Consider the following 20,136-nt stretch of genomic DNA (forward strand, 5'->3'; position numbering starts at 1 on the left):
TAGAATAACACCTTAAGACACAAATCAACCAAAACCCTAATGTCACCTCAAGTGTCCGTGGGTATGATTATACGATATGCATCACACAATCTCAGATTCATCTATTCAACCAACACAAAGAACTTCAAAGAGTGCCCCAAAGTTTCTATCGGAGAGTCAAGACGAAAACGTGTGCCAACCCCTATGCATAGGTTCATGAGCGGAACCCGCAAGTTGATCACCAAAACATACATCAAGTGGATCACGTGATATCCCATTGTCACCACAGATAAGCACGGCAAGACATACATCAAGTGTTTTCAAATCCTTAAAGACTCAATCCGATAAGATAACTTCAAAGGGAAAACTCAATCCATTACAAGAGAGTAGAGGGGGAGAAACATCATAAGATCCAACTATAATAGCAAAGCTCGCGATACATCAAGATCGTATCACCTCAAGAACACGAGAGAGAGAGATCAAACACATAGCTATTGGTACATACCCTCAGCCCCGAGGGTGAACTACTCCCTCCTCGTCATGGAGAGCGCCGGGATGATGAAGATGGCCACCGGTGAGGGTTCCCCCTTCGGTAGGGTGCCGGAACAGGGCCCCGATTGGTTTTTGATGGCTACAGAGGCTTGCGGCGGCGGAACTCCCGATCTATTATGTTCCTCGATATTTTTAGGGTATATGGATATATATAGGCGAAAGAAGTCGGTCAGGGGAGCCACGAGGGGCCCACGAGGGTGGGGGCGCGCCCAGGGGGCAGGCGCGCCTCCCTGCCTCGTGGCCACCTCGAAGCTTCCTTGACTTCAACTTCAAGTCTCCTGGATCACGTTCGTTCCAAAAATCACGCTCCCGAAGGTTTCATTCCGTTTGGAATCCGTTTGATATTCCTTTTCTTCGAAACACTGAAATAGGCAAGAAAACGGCATTTTGGGCTGGGCCTCCGGTTAATAGGTTAGTCCCAAAAATAATATAAAAGTGTTTAATAAAGCCCATAAACATTCATAACAGATAATATAGTAGCATGAAACAATCAAAAATTATAGATACGGTGGAGACGGAGACGTATCACGTGCCGGCGCGGGGAGGGCGGGGAGGGAGGGGGAATGGCGGGCGGGGGCCTTGCCCTTGCGGCTGCTGCCGATGCCGGAGAAGAAGCCCATGCCGGCGGTGGCTAGGGTTGTCGCCGGCGTGGGGGCAGGGGTGGCCAGATGGGGACGGGGGGCGAGTGGTAGTGGATGTGGACGGCCCCGCCGCACGCCCGGCTTAAAAAAGAACGACCGTCGTCGGTGATGCGTGGGCCCAAGGTGGGCGATCGTCATAAATTATGTTGACCGTCGTAGTTGGACGGCCGTCAGGTGGGGACGCGGCGGACGGTGAGGAGACGCGCGGCGCGTCCGCGCCGACGCATTCCAGGCGCAATTTTGGGCCGGAAATGGGTCGGCGCGGACGCCGAACGGACACGTTTAAGTTTGGGTCGACTCGTTGGGCCGCCATTTTTGTCCGCACAGACTCGAACGGACGCGGGCGGACTTCAATGGGTCGTCCCATTGAAGTTGCTCTAAGCTGTAGCCCCCGCAGGCTGCGGCCGCAACCCGCCGCTGGCATGCGCAAATGGCGCAGCCTTTTTCTCGCCAACCAAATCCGAACGCCGTCGGTTAGCTCCGCGAGCGGGAATGGGGGCGGAGGCCCTAAATTTATCCTCCGGCGCACGAGCTTTCCGGGGCCCAGCGAGGACGGCAGCCTCCACCGTCCCCGCGGGGGCGCACCCGTGCTATTCGCGGTTCAACGCCACGGCCATTTTCTCTTCTCCCCGTCCTCCTCCCACCTCTCCGTCTCGCGCCAGGTTAAGCGCCTCTGGAACAAGGGTGGGTGGGTTGCGGGGAGACCCTGAAGGCAGAGCAGTTGATGAAGTTGCCCTGCAATGGGGAAATTTAAGGCTCGGCTCCTTCTTCCCCCTGTCTCCGTCAGGTATGGACGGTTTCGTTTCTCTCCTTTCTCCAGTTCTCGAATTACACGACGATGGGGATTGGAGGAGGAGCAACGCTGCTGACTTTGCAGCTTGTGCATGCGTTGGGTTCCTCATGGATTAGAGCGCCAAGCTTCGTGGTGATACTATGGAGATGGAATTCGTGTAGCTTCAATTCTACTATATTTTACCACCTTATTTCTTCAATGTGGTTGAATATATGCTGACAATACAGAGCATCCTGCCTGCCCCTGCCATACCAAAACCAGACGTGTTGGCTCATTTGCTAAAAACTACACGTAATGTCTTTAGGCTGTCGAAATCAGTGGTAGATGCACTTATGCTATTTTGTAGAAATATATGGAGTTTGCATGTTACAATTCAGAATCTAGCTTTCTCTGCGTATTTGAACACAAACAACTCGCAGCCAAGTTTAGCTCTTCGGTCCATGAAATATGCTGTCATTGCTCCATTTTTAGCTGGCCGAACTGGCAAAAATCCGTTTTTAGACACAAAAGCACCTTGTCTTAATGGAATCCGTACCAACAAGGTTGCCGGAGTTTCCATCTTGCAATTTCGATTGCATAACTGCGGGGATTAGGCATCCTTTTTCTTCTTCTTTTGTTAAATTGGTTTGATTTATTATTTTCTAATCTTGTGCTAATTGTGGGTGAATCAGAAGGCCATAGAACTTTTGCCACCTTCTTTTTCTGGTGCTATTTTTTATGTTGTTAAGGTTACATACTGCATACTTAATTGATGACATGTTTTTCTTTCAGGTTATGTGATCAATGCCATTTATGTAAGCTATAGGCATCTTTGTTTTGTATTTATTTAAATAGAACTTGATATTTATTTTGCATTTAAGTTAGTTATACTGACTCATGGTGAGAGATTTGAGCCGTTTCTTGTATATATACCAATGCAATCAATTTGTAAACATTAAAGAAACTTTTGCCAGTTACCTATCACATATTTGTGCTGGGGATTATGAGCAATATCATGTTCAATCCATTGCTCTCTTTGCAGATGAAATTTGACTAAAAGGACGCCATGGAGAGGGTTGAGGTTGACGCGGACTTTGTTGTTGCTGGCAATTGGAAGGTAATCCGGCCGATCCCCTAATTCCACCAAAAGCTATTAATTGAGCAATGGTAATGAGATTGTAATCTTGCTGTTATCTGTGGACTGTCTTTAGATATAGGAAGGCATTGAACACAGCTTCTGATCATTGACTCCACTTCCTATGTGCCTTGTGATGATTATGTAGTTATGTATATAAGCATTCTTGTGCTAGAAAATAAAATTGCATCCAGTAAATACCACCACCAGTTTGTATTGTACTCCCTCTGTTCACAAATATAAGATCTTTTGGATATTTCAATATGGATTACATACAGACTGAAATGGGAAAACAAGCACACTACAACGTGTCTATACATCCAATTCATAAAAATGTTAAAACATCTTATATTTGTGAACGGAGGGAATATATGATAAGACTCTTCTGTGAGAACACTCTGATGTCACCAAACAGTAAGTTAGAAAACTGTGATAAACGCTGCTGTTTTTTTCTAAAATTTCCTGTCTTTGACTCTGTCGTTGGAAGTACTTTGCTTATGCAATAATATGGCATATTAACATTGTAGATTCATTTGGATTGCTATTTGATTATTTGTGCAGCTACATGGTGAACTATGTAAGAAACTTTACACTGTAGTTCATGAAGTTTCAATTGCCATCCCTGCCCTTGAGAGTACAAAACCTGGAAGTAATTCTGGACTTCTGGCGTTGAGCTCCTTGCGCATAGCTGTTGATAAAGCCAAGAATCTACTTCAGTATTGCTCAGAGTGTAGCAAGCTTTACTTGGTAAATAATTTTCATTTGTATGAATATGCTTGCTCTCCATGTTTGGGAAGTAAAAGCTTATCAGACTATGTATACACGAACTGTTCTTTTACTGCACTGCTACATTATAAAATTGTTAATGCTAGTTGGACAATCTCGCTCATCAAACTTGCTGGATGTGCCTGATGTTAGAGAACAAATTTTCTCATATTTCTGTTTCCTTTTACAGCAATGCAATGTTCTGTATTTAACATGGTTATTGTATTGCAGGCCCTAACAGCAGAATGTGTTCTTACAAAATTTGAGAAAGGAAGATGCGCTCTTTTAGAAAGTCTTCACCAGTTGGAAGAAACACTTCCAGAAGCAATTAATTCTCAGGTTTTCACTGGTCATGTACAAACGTATTTCTAGAATTTCTACTACAGAATATAATGTTTCATCATGGACGGATTCACCATAAGCAGGGAGTTGTAGTTTTTTATATCATAGCATCGATTCTTCTTCACTACCTTGATGTAGTCGCTAATTGTTTTCTCATGTTTTTTTTTTGCATGCCTATTCTTCAGATGATATATTTTTGGCGAAACCCTTCGATAATTATTTGTTGTTGGAAAATTTTCAGATCCCAGAGATTGCAAATGAGCTGGAGAATTCAGTTTTTGCTTTGGATCAGGCTGAAAAGCAAGTTGGTGATCAAGTGAAACAGATAATTCAGAATGAGAAGAAATCCAATGGATTCCTTGATGACAATGAACTTGAATTCTTTCGGCAAACTATTTTGAGAGCTGGCATTACATCATCTGCTGCAGCTCTTACTGAGAGAAGAGCAATTAGAAGGCTTCTTGAAAGAGCCCAGGCAGAAGAAGACACGAAGAAAGAATCAATAGCATCCTATCTGCTGCATCTTATGAGGAAATATTCAAGTCATTTCAGGAGCGAAACAATGGATTCCATCAACTCCCAGTCCTCAAGTCCTTCGTGCTCCTTCACTTCAATATCCAGCTCAAGTGATCTCCAAGGAAATCTCCTTTCTCTCGAGAAGCTCCTGCCTAGGTCTGGCTCCATCAATTTCAAGCAGATTAAAGGGCTATCAGGGAGCATGCCATTGCCACCTGAGGAACTAAGGTGTCCAATCTCTCTGCAGCTCATGTATGACCCTGTTGTTATCGCATCTGGTCAGACCTACGAGCGGGCTTGCATCGAGAAATGGTTTAACAGTGGGAATACAACCTGCCCCAAAACTCGGAAAGAGTTACCCCAGCTTTCCGTGACACCTAATTACTGCATCAAGGGTCTGATAACATCCTGGTGTGAACAAAATGGGGTTCCAGTTCCCTCCGCCCCTCCAGAATCTCCAAAGCTCAAATATTTGAGGATAACATCTCTAAAGAGTAGCAAATGCGTGGTGACGAATGGTGTTAGCACGATTTTGTTCGAAGACGCAGGCGCAAAAGATGCAAAAGACGACAAGTTGAACACCGACGTTGCTTTGGAGAAGTGCTCTAGCCATAATTCCAGGGAGGCGACATCTGAGACATGCGAAGAAGAAGAGGAGGTCTCTGTGGAGAAGTGCTCTTTTCAGAATAACCCTGTGGAGGCTGCACCCGAGAGATGTGAACGCTGGCTGCGTGTGCTAAGCAAGGGCAGTGAGTGCATCGATGAGCAGCGTGAGGTGGTCGAGCAGGTCAGGTTCCAGTTGAAGGGTGATGATGAGCTCAGGGACTATGTGGGTGCTAATGGTATTACTGAGCCACTCACCTGCTTCCTGAAGATGGCTCTCAGCAGAGAAGACGTGCAATCTCAGGAGGTCGGAACAATGGCTCTTTTCAATCTTGCTGTCAGCAATAACAGGTAAATATCACATATAGATCATTTCTGTTTTTTTTCTCCCTCAAATCACAGTGTCAGAGAAAAGGCTCTTTGCAGCAAGCATAGGTAGATCAGATGATCTTAGCTCAGTTCTTTGGCCTGATCATTTCAGCTCTATGTCTGCCTTGTAGGAACAAGCGGCAGCTGCTCTCAGCTGGAGTTATCCCTCTGATGGAGCAGATGATGCAGAAACCGGAGACCTGCGAGGCTGCGGTTGCGATGTACCTCAACCTGTCTTGCCTGGAGGAGGCGCAGGCCATCATCGGCTCGAGCGAAGTCATCCCTGTCCTGATCAGGTGCCTGCAAGAAGGGTACCGGAGCGACACGTGCCGGCTGGACGCGCTCCTGACGCTGTACAACCTGTCCCTGCACGCGCCCAACATCCCGGCGCTCCTCTCGTCGGGCGTGGTCCACAGCATCCACACCGTCCTGGCGCCGTCGTCGCCGTGGACGGACCAGGCCCTGACCTTGCTGATCAACCTGGCGCTGAGCTGGCCCGGGAAGAAGGAGATCGCGGCGAACCAGGCCATCGTGGGCGACATCGTGTTCATCCTGGACAACGGCGAGGCGGCGGAGCAGGAGAAGGCGGTGTCGTGCCTGTGGATGATCTGCAACGGCGACGAGGGGTGCAGCCAGACGGTGCTGCAGGAGGGCGTGATCCCGGCGCTGGTGTCCCTAACGGCGAACGGCACGGGCAAGGCCAAGGACAAGGCGCAGAGGCTGCTCCGGCTGTTCCGGGAGCAGCGGCAGCGCGAGCTGGAGCAGCAGCAGCCACGGGTGGAGCTGCTCGAGGTGGCCAGCCAGGCCGCCGCGCAGCAGGAACAGGAGGAGGAGGAGCAGCAGCAGCAACAGCAGGAGGAGGCCGCGGGGAAGACGGCGTCCGAGCAGGGCAGCGAGGGCAAGAAGCCGCCGGCGCGGCTGAGCAGGTCCAAGTCCAAGCGGCTGGCCAGGGTCATCACCTGCCTCATCAAGAAGTGGACGACGCCAGGCGGCGGCGGCGACAAGTGTAAACTGTAACCCTGTAGAATGTGTGGTGGTACTGTATCGTCACATTCACCAAAAATGTGGGTGCTCTCCATGTGTAAAATACAACTAGCGAAATCGTACGGACGTTCAACTGCGACTGGGAGAAGAGAAGAGCTTCTTCTCCCGTCCGAGTAAAATAATTTAGAGCAACTCCAACCCACTGATCCAAATCATCTGCCTGCGATCGTTTGGGTTGACGCGGACAAAAGTAAAGGCCCAACGAGCCGACCCAAATCCAAAACGCGTCCGCTTCGCGTCCGTGCTTCGCGTCCGTGCCGACGCATTTGCAGCCTAAATTTTGGCAGCAAATGCGCCGGCGCGGACGCGCCGCGCGTTTCCTCGTTATCCGTCGCGGTCCCACTTGACGGCCACCCAACTACCGCTCGCCGTCTAATTTATGACGGCCATCGACACTGGGCCCACTAGTCAGCCAGTGCAAGCGTCGTTTTTTAACCCACGCGTGCGGGGAGGGGGGGGGCTCATCCACTTTCGTCCACATCTGGCCCCCCACCACCACCTTCCTGCTTCCTTGCCGGCGACAAGCCAAACCCTAGCCATGGGCCTCTTCGGCAGCGGCAAGGGCAAAGGCACCCCCGACGCCTCATCCTCCCGTGCTCCTCCTCCGCCGCCGTCGGCGCCTGCCCGCTCAGTAGGTCGGCAGCGTCTGCACACCCCGGTGCACCAAGCGCGGTGGCACTGGGAGTTCAGGCAGCCGCTGTCGTACCCGGACGTCACGCTGCCACACCACTGGCACCTTGATCCGCAGCGGATCCCGGCGCCGCGGTCACAGCGGGCGCACGACGAGGAGGTGCGCAGGCGGCGAGCGCAGCTCACACCGGCGCAGCGCCGCATGCCCGAGTACGCCGCCAGACTCTTCCAATTGGGAGGTCTGGTTTGCCCTCGAACACGAGGAGCAAATGTGGTGGGGCGTGCGCCGCCACCACGTCAACCCCCCACCTCCCCTCGTTGCCCAGCCAGAGGAGGTGGAAGCCGAGGCGGCCTACCAGGCGGCGATGGCGGAGGCCTCCGCCACCTCCATCGAGGAGGAGCGGCGGAAGGCCGAAGCAGCAGGAGCGGAGGAGGCCGTGTACCAGGCGGAGATGGCGGTCGCCATGGCCCTCTCCGCAGCAGTGGACTGCGTGGTGCCGTCGATGCCGGCGCCACCGCGGCTAACCCTGACGATGCTTGCGCCCGAGCCGGCCGAGAGGTACCCGCCAGGTGCTGGAGTTCGTCAGCCCCCCTCCCCCCGTGCGCATTTGGCTTGGTGCCACGCCGGCGCAGGAGGCCATGTGCCTCGAGCATTGGCGACAGCGCAGGCTGGTGGAGGAGCGCGCGTACACGGAGTAGCGCATGTAGAGGGAGCGGGAGGAAGAGGAGGAGCGCGCCCGCGTCGCCGCATTGCCTCCGCCGCAGCAGACGCTGGAGGAGGCAGCCCTGGCGACGTATCAAGCCGCCTTCGGTTGGGCCGGTCCCGCCTCCCGTCTTCATCGACCTCATCAGCGACGATGACGACGGCAAGGGCAAGGCCGACGTCTAGGACTGCGTGCTGGCGGGAACTTTTGTTTTTGTTTTTATGAATGTTTAATTAAGTGTAAGTGGACTTTGGCCTGCGGTTGACCGGCCGGTTATTGTAAATTAAGTTTTTAATTTTTGTTATCTGTGCCACGTGTGATTCATTTTTTTTCTTCATGCGCATATTTGGGTCCGTTTCTTATTGGGCGCTCAAGCCGATTCATTTGAAAAAGCGGACGTACATGTTCGTCGAACCGTCCGGACGAAAAACAGACAAATCGCACGGATCGTTTAGGTCGCGGCGTTGGAGTTGCTCTTGGTGCTCCCGGAACACCCGATGGCATAGCGATTGCGAAGGCGATGACGCCGACGCAGAGCAGGCGTCGTGGCATAACCAGGGCGCCGCCTCCGGTTTCGACCCACTGACTAGTCTACCCACCCCTGCTACCTACTACTCCGCGGCGCCGATCGGCGACAGCGACGGAGAAAGGCGACGAGCGGCTCCTCTCCCCATCCAAACCCCGAATCAAATGCTCACTTCCGCCACCGCTCCCTCCTCCTCGTCGTCCTGCGCTCCCACCCGCTTCGCCTCCTCGTGCCGCCCCCGTCGCTCCGCCTCCGCGCGCGGGCGCCGCCCCGTGCTCGCCATGGCCGCCTCCGACGACCCCCGCGCCAGGTCGGTCGCCGTCGTCGGCGCCGGCGTCAGGTGAGGCCACAAGATTTCGCGCCGAATTCTCGGGTGGTTTTGCGCTCGCGCACGTCAGGTGTTTGACGGAATGATGGGTCTGTGCAGTGGGCTCGTGGCGGCGTACAGGCTGAGGAAGAGCGGCGTGCGGGTCACCGTGTTCGAGGCGGAGGACCGCGCGGGAGGGAAGATACGGACCAACTCCGACGGCGGATTCCTCTGGGACGAAGGAGCCAACACCATGGTGAGCCCATTTCTGTTTGTTAACTAACTTGTGGCGTTGTGCATCGCTGCCTCTGTATGCCACAAATTGCGGCGAATGCTGGAGCGAATTGAGCGACCTGTGTACATTATGGTTTAGTGCTCGTTGTCGCAATTGCTTGCTACTAGAATATAAGCATGTGTTTGTGTGTGTGCTGTTGGTCTCTCTTGATGGGGCATGCACTCCTCTCCTTATTATAGAATTCAAAACTGAAATGGAACCTAGAAGATTAGCTGATGACATAACTTGATTCTGTTACCTGCAGACAGAAAGTGCATTGGAGGCTAGTAGGCTAATCGACGATCTTGGTCTTGAGGACAGACTGCAGTATGTATGTGCCAATGCTATCTTCGAATAATTCGTTATTCTTTGCATTCTGTATTGTTGTCTGTAAATTGTTCCCACCAATGAATTACCTTATAAGTTCAATGTCTGTTCCAGCCTAACTCCCAGCACAAGCGTTATACTGTTAAGGATGGAGCGCCAGCACTGGTAAATAGGTTTTCCATGTAATCATGCATCTCCTTTTCCATTTTCCTTATTGTAGCTCACCCTTGAGTCCTCTCCTTTTTGTTCCATAAGATCCCTTCAGATCCCATTGCGCTAATGAAAAGCACTCTTCTTTCTACGAAATCAAAGGTATATCCTGCTATCTAGTACTAACTACTTCAGCCTACAGTACATGTTACATGGCACACTAACCCCTTCTAAATGAGTTATTTATTGCCAGTGCCACTGATAGATTGGAATGCATAACAAATACAAACATTTTATCGATTGCTAGTGTTAGTGCCCACTACCATGACCTGAATTAGCTGGTTTCAGTAACTAATTGACAATTTGTAGATTCTCCAGATCTCTTTCTTTCAAATTTGATTCTGCTCTGAATTCTTTCTTACCCTTGCAGTTCAAGTTATTTCTGGAACCATTTCTCTATGAAAAATCTAGCACAAGGAACTCCAAAAAAGTGTCTGATGAGCATTTGCGCGAGAGGTGAACCTTCACACTTGGTGTTTTGCATTGGTCTATATGCCAAATGCTAACAAGATAATAAATGGTTACCTCCCGTATGAAGTTTTTAGGATTCTAGAGTCTGTCTAGTACGCTAGTGTTACTTAAGCCTCATCTGCTTCCGGTCTTATGTAGGGGAAAGGCATATATAGTGCACCATGCCTGTTTGTAGTATGTATTATTTGTTTAAAGGAGATAATTGAACGTCCCTGTTTTTTACAGCGTTGGGAGTTTTTTTGAACGCCATTTTGGGAGAGAGGTGAGTTCTTTCCTTACAGATCATCAATAATTGAATCATATACAGTTAAAAGCTCTGCAACTCATATTGTAACCAGCCATGGCTAAGAATTTCCATGTTGATTACAGGTTGTCGACTATCTTATTGATCCATTTGTAGCTGGAACAAGTGCAGGAGATCCTGAGTCATTATCTGTAAGTTACTACCGTATTATGTGCACAAACAGCATATGAGCTTTTCCATGTGATCCTTGTTTAATGTTGATAATGTAATAATTATTATTCCAGACCATATCATCTTGTTAATTAACTGTGTTGGCTTTGAGTAACAACTGTTTTTTGCAGATTCGTCATGCATTTCCAGGGTTATGGAATTTAGAAAAGAAGTAAGTTTGTACATTTTTTTATTTGCTTGCAGTGATCTATTCTCACTTCTACATTTTCATTTGTTGTCTTGTCCATGTTTTTGCTTTTGCTATCTCCCATGCATTTTTTTATGTTACAGCATGTATTCACATTTATTACATAATGCTGTAGAGCATTATATCATTTTAAGCTACGTAAAAATTCTACAAGTGAAGATGTCTTTTTAATGACATTTTGAGATATCCTTGTTTCTTGCATTGCTTTCTTGCCTTCCTGGGTCCTGCTGTTAGCTTGTTACTGAACTGCCTTTCTTTTTCCCTGTTGGACTTCCTTGAATTGGGCATTGACGGAATGTTCACCCTTTAATACTGCTTATGTGTGCACTATCTATCTCCTTGTGTTTTCCTCTTTACTTGATATTCTGCCTTTCTCCAAATATTACTTTATTTTCTCCTTTTACCGATGGAGTTGGACTAATTGGCTATGCAACAGAACTGACTTGTTTGAGAGAAATATTTCCTAATTATCCTGATAATATGCATCTTCTAGAACAAAAAAAATCATATTGTAAGTTTCATTTAAGACAATATTTCCTAATTAGCCCAATAATATGCATCTTCCCGAAACCATATTGTAATTTTCATTTCGAGTGAAATATTTTCTAATTAGCCCGATGATATGCATCTTTTTGAACATCAATCCATGCCTATACAAATTGCCGACATAAATTATTATAAATATAAAGGGCTAGAACATCATTATTCAGAAAAATGTTTGCTATCATGATAATAAATTTTGTACTAGTTTTTTTTAAATGGGACTCACTATTTTTGCGGTTTCAACTTGTCATTTACACCAAAGCATGTCGTTGTCGTAAATTTGGCTAGCAAGAATATTTTATTCCCAGTTATGGTGATTCATACTCCTTCAATGCTCTCAGGTATGGTTCTCTCATCGTTGGTGCCATCTTGTCAAAACTAACAGCTAAAGGTGATTCATCAAAGAAAGGAGGCGCTTCGTCAGGAAAAGGAAGGAGCAAGCGGGCCTCATTTTCATTTCATGGTGGTATGCAGGTATTCCTTCAACGGTGTCACATGACATTTCCTTTGTTAGTGTCAACAACATAAAAATAAAACCCGCGTATGTGCCCTATTAACTCCATCTGTGTTCCCTAAAAAAGGAAAAACTCCATCTGCCCCATTTGGAAGAGCTGCATTTACTTGGTCACTGAAGGAATGGTTATTTTTTGTGCCATTCAAGGATGCATGTTCACTTGATGAACCATTATCACTATTTTAAGTTTCACAAGCCAGGAATATTGCCATGTTTATATCCATTGTACAGCTTAGCGATCCATTTACACCCTCTCATGATCGCTGCTGATTTCTGTATTGCCTTGGCACAAGTTTATTAGCTTGCGGATATTAGTTAAAGCTATGCCAAACAAAAGCCCAAATATATGACCAAGTGTATGAATATGTTTAGCTACGTAGTTGTTGAGAAACAATATTGCAAGATGAGAAATAAGTCAAAGGCAGCTACGATATAAAAGGACTAACATCACAAAATAGTTGCATGGTGGAATCACACAACATTCATGGCCAGTTTAGGCCTTATCGAGCCACACACTAGAGGGGGTGTTGACGTATATGTGGATTGCCCAACCTTCTCCATCAGTTTGGACTTTTTGTTCTTCTCGTTGGTACATGAAACTTAATATGGTATCAAAGCCAAGAGGCCTTGGATTCAAGTCTCAGATTTTGCTATTTAAATGGACATATTGCTTGCCCCCCTTCTGTCCACGTTTAGGCTTTATCGAGCTACGCGTGAGAGGGGGTGTTGTAGTATATGTGGTTTGTCCAACCTTTTCCGTCCATCAGTTCAGACTTTTGATTCTACTGGTTGGTGCATAAAACTTAATATTAACGTCTGTTTTTGAGAAGTCATATGTTGTGGAATGCTTTTCAGACACTAGTAGATGCACTTCACAAGGAAGTTGGAGATAGTAATGTGAAGCTTGGAACACAAGTTTTGTCATTGGCGTGTAACTGCGATGAACTCTCTGCATCAGATGGGTGGTCAATTTTTGTGGATTCAAAAGATGCTAGTAGTAAGGAGCTTGCAAAGAACCAGTCCTTTGATGCTGTTATAATGACAGTAAGAATCACTCATCTGCATTATTTTCAAAGTTCATTTGATACACAATCTGGTCAATTTGCTTTCTGCCAATCTATAAAATATACTTTATATTTCTGCACTAGCGCATGACTGGCTATTATAACTATTGAACGTAGGGCACAAAACGAAATTATGTACCTCTTGCATTTTCCCTCTGCAGGCTCCACTGTCCAATGTCCAGAGGATGAGGTTCACAAAAGGTGGAGCTCCCTTTGTGCTAGACTTTCTTCCTAAGGTCAGGTTAGGATCACCATTTTAGATTAACAAATGCAATAATTGAAATGGTTGCTCTTGTAAAGAAATTGGTGCTAGGGGAAATTTGTCTCAATCCCTTCACCAGTTTCATTTTTTTCAGGTCTATCACTACAAGAGCCATATTGCTGGTTTGTTTTTTTTCCATGGACGAGTGCGTGGAAGTTAGGTATCCACGTGCCAGAACCATGAATTGGTTTTGATATCTTATGGGTTTCAACTCTAGCCTACCCAACTTGTTTGGGACTGAAAGGCTTTGTTGTTGCTTCTACATTTGCATATAGATGATTCATTCCCGTACCTTGTCACGAATGGACCTATGAAAATATCAGTAGTTCAGTGATATGGTCTATTTCAGAGGCGGCCAGACTAACTGTATTTATTAATGCATGAAAAAGTAACTCTATGAAAACAGTAGTAGATCAGTGATATGGTCTATTTCAGTATTAAGTGCTTTTGCTAGCACTTTAAGTAGCTCCTTTTTCTGGACAAAATGAGTGACACATATTTTGGAGATATATTGGTAATTAAGAATATAGGCTAGACATACTCTGCTCTGTTTTACTGACATGAATACATAATTGAAGTGAAGGTAGTTATATTGCTTCTCCATCATCAAAGGATTCCTTGCTTCCTGAATTTATATGATTAATGGAATCACATTTCCACTGTTAAGATGCTCTATTGTACCAGTACCACTGTCGCTATTATTTTATATTTTTCTTGATACATATGCACTTGGAGATCAAATCACAACACCGTACTAAGTGTTGTTAGAGCCTATGAGTAATTGCACAGCATTACATTTATGACCTATGAGATGTGGACTGATTTTGTTCTTTTATTCTTTTTTGTAAAGATGTGTGACTGGTGTCGTGTCATAAAATACACGGGCTTCTTATAACTTTACATGTGTAGCAGAATCTCATCTTAATCCATAATTAATTTGTAGGTGGATTATCTGCCATTGTCCCTCATGGTAACAGCATTTAAGAAGGAAGACGTCAAAAGACCCCTGGAAGGATTTGGGGTCTTGATACCCTTTAAGGAACAACAAAAACATGGTTTGAAAACGCTTGGTAGGTTCCTCAGCTTTATACTTGAACCGTTTTCAATTTACAGAAGTACCATTGCACTCAGTTCGGTACACAAAACAATCTTGTTTTACCAGTTTTCGTGTACTCGTGATTTGTTTATTCTGATTTTATATTGCTTCATACATCTTTTTTTCCTAGAACATAGCCTCATTAATACGTGCGTGACTGTTTTTTGTATAGGAACTCTCTTCTCCTCTATGATGTTCCCAGATCGAGCTCCTAATGACCAGTACTTGTTTACAACATTCATTGGGGGAAGCCACAATAGAGATCTCGCTGGAGCTCCAACGTAAAAACCTTTTGATCTTGTATTATGCTTCTTTTCTTATGCACATTATTCCAATTTTGTACTTCTCCAGGGCTATCTTGAAACAATTCGTGACATCTGACCTTACAAAGCTATTGGGGGTAGTGGGGCAGCCAACTTTTGTGAAGTAAGTATTCAAGCATATCGGCCTATATGCTTTCCCTTCCTGTGCTTGTGTTGTGGTTTGCCGTCTTCTAGGGAATTTCAGAATGTGCACAATTTGTTTCACTGTCTCATGCTCATGTAATTTATTAGCATTTCTTATGTTACTCAGACATATACATTGGAGAAATGCTTTTCCTTTGTATGGCCATGATTATGATTCGGCACTGGAAGCTATAGGAAAGATGGAAAGTGATCTTCCAGGGTTCTTCTATGCAGGCAAGTCAATAAAGCCACCGTACTTTTGTTACTTATGAAAATTTATGGTGCTCCTTGGTCTGCTGGAAATGAAGTTCTAACAAAAGAATGCATGTATAACATCTAAAAACAGTGTTGTCAGAAATTTGTAGAGCAAGCAAACCAGAAATAGTAATCCCACCAAGTGACACTTAGATGTTAACTTATAACTTTAACTTTGATGTCTTGTAGGAAATAACAAGGATGGGTTGGCTGTTGGAAATGTCATAGCTTCAGGAAGTAACACAGCGGACCTTGTGATCTCATACCTTGAGTCAGGCATCAAGCAAGTTAGTTAATAGCATTGGCAGACTATATTTCCCACACTATGTTAGATTTGAAATGATAGCAGTGGTTGGCAATCTCTTTATAAGCCTAAGCATTAACCAGGCATCCAGTATTCAAGCCGTGTAAAGATGGGCAAGGACAAGGAGTGCAAAATAATTCTGATCGCCTGAAGTGTTCTTGGTTGTTTTGAACAGTAACCATTGACACATATACCTGCTTTGGCAATAAAACTGAATTTATTGAGATGTTATGCCATGTATAATTTGACCAGTTGGATTAGCCTCCCAAGCTGCATGGTGCTCGAGGGTTTTCTTTGTGCTCACACTTCTGTTGAGTTACAGTGTGTGGCTCTGAACAATAATGATCTGTGCGTTGCAGTGGCCCTCAAGCCGTGGAATTATTTGCGTGCCATTTTGCGTTTTGCTGTTAAGTAGTAGTAGAACGTACACCTCTGGGACATCAACAGCCAGTTCTGACTGACACACTTGGGTGTTGTCTTGTTCAACTATCTTGGGATAGGCAAGCGAAGTCTTCCTGGTGATTCATCTTTACCACTACTGCTACTTAGTACTACCTTTATGCTGTAAGAGGCACAGTTCAGCATACCAACTGACCGAAGGTCTGTAGGTCGAAGCGAACTGGAAGTCTTGTGAGAATCCAGGCAAAGGATATCCTTGTACGGGATGCGTGCTCCACTTTTTTTTTTTTTTTTTTGAAACAAGACGTGCTCCACTTGCAACGTGCATAATTATGTTCCTCCCTTTTATCTTTGGCCGGTTGGCCATCTTTTGACGTCTAGGGTAGTGCTCCATAATTACCATGATCCGCAGGATTACATATGATGCTTCAAGCTTAGGTTTGGATCATTCTCCTACATATGTGGTGCACATCATTGTTCTCGTTTGAAAAGGTACGTTCACCTCTGTAGACATGCAATGCAAGTCGAGGTTGTGTAGTGGTGCAGCTCCCTAGAATCAAGGAGGCATTACAGTAGATGATAGAGATGAGTTGGAATGGAAGGGTGCATTGGGGCCAAGATTTTGGTTCCCGGAACTGATATTTGATTGTGCTTGGTGCAAGAGAGAGAGAGAGAGGGGGGGGGGGGGGGGGGGGGGGGGAAGGCAGTTGCTTCCTTTGGAACTTTAGGGCACAGGAAAGCATGAGTAGGGCACCCCTTGGAGCCTTTATGTCCTTCACTGCACTTTTCTTCTTGGGCACATCCTCCCGTATTGTATGAGCATGGCGGCCACTGACCATAAAGGAGATAGATAACAAAAGCAAAAGGTTTGGTTTTGCCCTTAAAATATTCCATGTCTGGAGGACTGGATATATAGCTTGACCACCTTATCCATGAAGCTTGCTTCCGAGTGTTTTATGTTCCTTGTCTGAAATAGAAGCGGTGCATTTCCCCCCTTTTTTAAGTGGCGCATTTTAGCTTGACATGCATGGATGCACATTTTGCACCGGCCGTGACACGGTTTTTCCTGCTCATGCTGACGCAAAGACGCCGACGGATTCAGGCAGCTATACATTTTTCTTACACCCAGATCTCACCTAATGCCGTCCATGGCCTGGATTTCGGCCGAGCGCCAAATGGTTTCCTTGGGCATATCACATGTTCTAAGACAAAACAGGGAGCGTCATACAAGGACTAAAAGCAATCTTGCCTACCAAGCCTAGGCTTTATTTAACGCCAACCTTTGATTTGTTCAACGCAATGGCATGGACCGGGACTTCCAAGAGCCGATTATGCCAAAGGCTAGGGCCATTAACCAAAAGGATCTTGACAGGAGCTGAGCTTGCTAGCGCACCGTTTCGAACATGGCAAGTGGGTGACGACAGACGCTGTATTAGCTATATATGTGTGCACTTGTAGTGGCAATGTACCATGATTGGTTTTGGGATGCGTGGATTGTGGAGATATATATCCTCCTTGGCCACATGGCCACTGGGCAAACCAGCCCCAAAATATACACAAAATCCTAGCTGAAAGCCTACCAAGCGCCGATGCTAGTATATCACATTATGGTAGCACTTAGCCGGCTAACTCGTGACAAGAGGATGATGCCTTTGAACTGTCCCTAATTAACACATATGTGCTCGAGGACTTAACAGTTCTTGTTTTGTTGGCACATGCATGGCTTGGTAGTTGTTGGACCCAAGCGTTGTCGTAGTTGAGGATTTTTACTATTTTCTCGTCTAGTTCTTGTCCTGTCCGCCGAACTGTGGATATGCTTCAGTTGGCTGCATGTGTTCTGCGCACCGCTCCAGGCCAAGTCCTGACACAATAATCTGAAAACACACCATCATCATCCATGCGGTGGACGTGAAGAGGAACAGGTCACCGGTAGAAACAGTCGTCTTCAGCTAGCGGCACAAGGTAAAGGTTTCGCCCGGTTCACGTAATCCTGGCGTCTTAGACATAGTAGGTCTATAAAAAAAACTGAAACAATGACTAATATGGTACAAAATTTTGCTAAAATTATGTGCCTGCGATATTTTGTATGTCTATAAGTTGATGTCCTCAAACTGTCCGATGTTTTGTGCTGAGATTTGCGCAGGGTCGAGGAGAAGACGCGCTCTTGAAAAGCCAACGTCGAATGCGGGGCACGGTGGTTCAGAAATCGTCCGCTGCAACACGGCCGAAGAGCGGAACAAAACTGTCAGAGTACCACGTATAGCTAAAGGAAGTATGACGTACGCCACAGTGCAACGTGGCCATGACCAAACGCACACCGTGGAAAGTAACTGCTTGAGCGTGGCAAGCGACAAAGTACGTACGTACGACCATTTCTTTGCATGTCTCTGCATCTTAGTAGCGCCATAAGAAACGTACGGGGGGATAAAACAAGCGAACATGTAGTAGGAGTAGTGCCGAATCTTGTCAGCATAAATGGTGGATCTCAGCCTCAACCAAACACAGCGGGAGGGTACACGGTTAAGCAAGGAGTACCATCCCTGTTCCACTGTTTCGATCTCCATTTAGCACCGAGCTATAATGCGTTTCTACTCTTAGTTTCCGTTCTTACCACTACTTGTAATGATCGACACCGCACCCGCCCCACCCGCCGACACGTACGCGGGCTGGGCGGGTGTGTCATGCACGCCATGCAACAATACGCATCAGCATCAAGGCAGATTAACCTAACTGCATGCAACCACATCCAATTAATACGTACCACATGCATGGACGCAGCTATACGTGCTGGCTCACATGTACGCACACATCGCGGTCCGGTTCCACCCGAGATGGAGCTAGCTAGCGGAACATTAATATTTCGGCCTGCGCGCGCGCGCGCCACATGAGCCTACGTATATACAACCAGCTAGCCACTCCTAGCCTAGGCCGGTTGAAAGGAGCATGCAGTTAACGCTAAACTAAGCCTGAGTTGACCTCACGTGGTGGTTACCTCGCCGGACACCAGGATCAAAGCGGATCTAGCAAAATGATCCGGGTCCTGCGTCTCCCGGCAGCACGAGTTGACCCGTGCCGGTTTTCTGACGACCCACCCGGCCGGCAGGCACCGCACACGGCACGCCACCGCGCGCGCTGCACCGCATGCAGAGATCGCGGTCCTTTTGTTGTTGCATCAGATTATCTCGTTTCTTTTCTACTGACGCCTCCCGCGTAGTGTGGCTATACTCGATTAATTTGGCGTGCGTACGTAGGTTGCCAGCCAACCGTAGTGGCGAGCGCTCAGCTTTATTTATATTCCCCTCTGGCCCTCCTCCGATCTCACATCGGTCAGTTACATCATTCACGCACACACCACGAAAGACGGACGGACGTATTGTCAGGTGTGCGCCGAGACAGTAGACAGCCTTTTCTTTTCTTTTATACATATACATACACTTTCTTCTTTTGTTTTTCCTCCTTTGGTGCGTACATCTGGGTTCCGATCTGCGCCTGTGGACGGGAATATCTGCAGAGAGTAGTAATACAATTAGCACGCACGTTCCAGAGATTGTGAGTATCTACCTACCTAGCTCAGGTACTCAGGTAGTAGTACTAGTATAAGCACTACTTAAGCAAGTGGCTCACACTTGATTAACGCTAGCTACATAGCATAATTAGTACTATATACTCGCGCATGATGCATGCATGCATAATGCAACATGAGGAGGGAGACTCGAGGGGGACCCCGTCATGATAGTACACCACAGGCTAATTTTGGCTTTGCAGGCATGTGGGCGACGTGTCCAAGGTTTCTTTGGCCGCCTCAGAATCTTGACGCTGCCCTGGTGTACGTACATGATGCGAAGAGGACGACGCACACCGTCAAGTGTATACACGGCACATAAGGAGTACGTGACAAGTTGACAAGTGCATGTCACGGGGCGCAACTTGATGGCGGTTTCCCGTCGAAAGGACGGGGCGAGCGTACGTGCTGCAGACCTCTGCATGCATGATACCGTCTAGCTTGGTTAGGCGTCTAGCGGGTCGTGGTATCTCCGTTCTTCTCTACTCCCTCCGTTCTTTAAAAAGTGTACTTCCAACTTTATTAAAAAGTCAGACATTTTTATATTTAACCGTATTTTTTATAATAATACATCAACATTTATACCATCAAATTAATAGCATTAGATTCATAATAAAATATATTTTCATTATATACCTATTTGGTTTTACAAACATTGATTTGTTTTGCACAAACTTGGTCAAACTTTGAGATAGTTTGACCCCCATCAAAATTGAAAGTACATTTTTTAAAGGACGGAGGGAGTACACATCAAGTAGGAGTAGGAGTGGGATGCATGCGTTGCAAGAGTACAACAGGTGCACTTTCACGTGACCGATCAAAGAGCCAAACACAAACAATCTACGCTCCAAATGCCACCGTG

The 20,136-nt window shown here is 46.6% G+C and overlaps 2 protein-coding genes across 3 annotated transcripts; both read left to right on the forward strand.

Moving 5' to 3' along the window:
• Window positions 1-1,572: 1,572 nt before the first annotated feature.
• On the forward strand, window positions 1,573-6,856 carry LOC109769799 (U-box domain-containing protein 6). 2 transcript variants are annotated; one of them, XM_020328509.4, is made up of 6 exons: window positions 1,573-1,959; window positions 2,987-3,061; window positions 3,641-3,826; window positions 4,076-4,183; window positions 4,428-5,656; window positions 5,806-6,856. In XM_020328509.4, exons 2-6 carry the CDS (start codon window positions 3,011-3,013, stop codon window positions 6,689-6,691), a joined length of 2,460 nt encoding a protein of 819 aa, XP_020184098.1. In that variant the 5' UTR covers window positions 1,573-1,959; window positions 2,987-3,010; the 3' UTR covers window positions 6,692-6,856. The 2 variants fall into 2 exon arrangements, with proteins under 2 accessions (XP_020184098.1, XP_040255303.1); XM_040399369.3 differs by lacking the exon at window positions 3,641-3,826 and having other exon boundaries at window positions 1,679-1,959.
• A 1,617-nt stretch (window positions 6,857-8,473) lies between these two features.
• Window positions 8,474-15,537, forward strand: LOC109769800 (protoporphyrinogen oxidase, mitochondrial). Its single transcript, XM_020328510.4, has 17 exons — window positions 8,474-8,918; window positions 9,006-9,141; window positions 9,425-9,490; window positions 9,601-9,651; window positions 9,742-9,798; window positions 10,067-10,152; window positions 10,393-10,429; window positions 10,537-10,602; window positions 10,753-10,793; window positions 11,714-11,846; window positions 12,742-12,930; window positions 13,112-13,186; window positions 14,156-14,282; window positions 14,481-14,589; window positions 14,660-14,734; window positions 14,882-14,988; window positions 15,199-15,537. The coding sequence occupies exons 1-17, from the start codon at window positions 8,743-8,745 to the stop codon at window positions 15,303-15,305; spliced, it is 1,638 nt and encodes a 545-aa protein (XP_020184099.1). The 5' UTR covers window positions 8,474-8,742; the 3' UTR covers window positions 15,306-15,537.
• The last annotated feature ends 4,599 nt before the right edge of the window (window positions 15,538-20,136 follow it).

This window comes from Aegilops tauschii, chromosome 2 (assembly GCF_002575655.3).
Source record: "Aegilops tauschii subsp. strangulata cultivar AL8/78 chromosome 2, Aet v6.0, whole genome shotgun sequence".
Lineage (NCBI taxonomy): Eukaryota > Viridiplantae > Streptophyta > Magnoliopsida > Poales > Poaceae > Aegilops > Aegilops tauschii.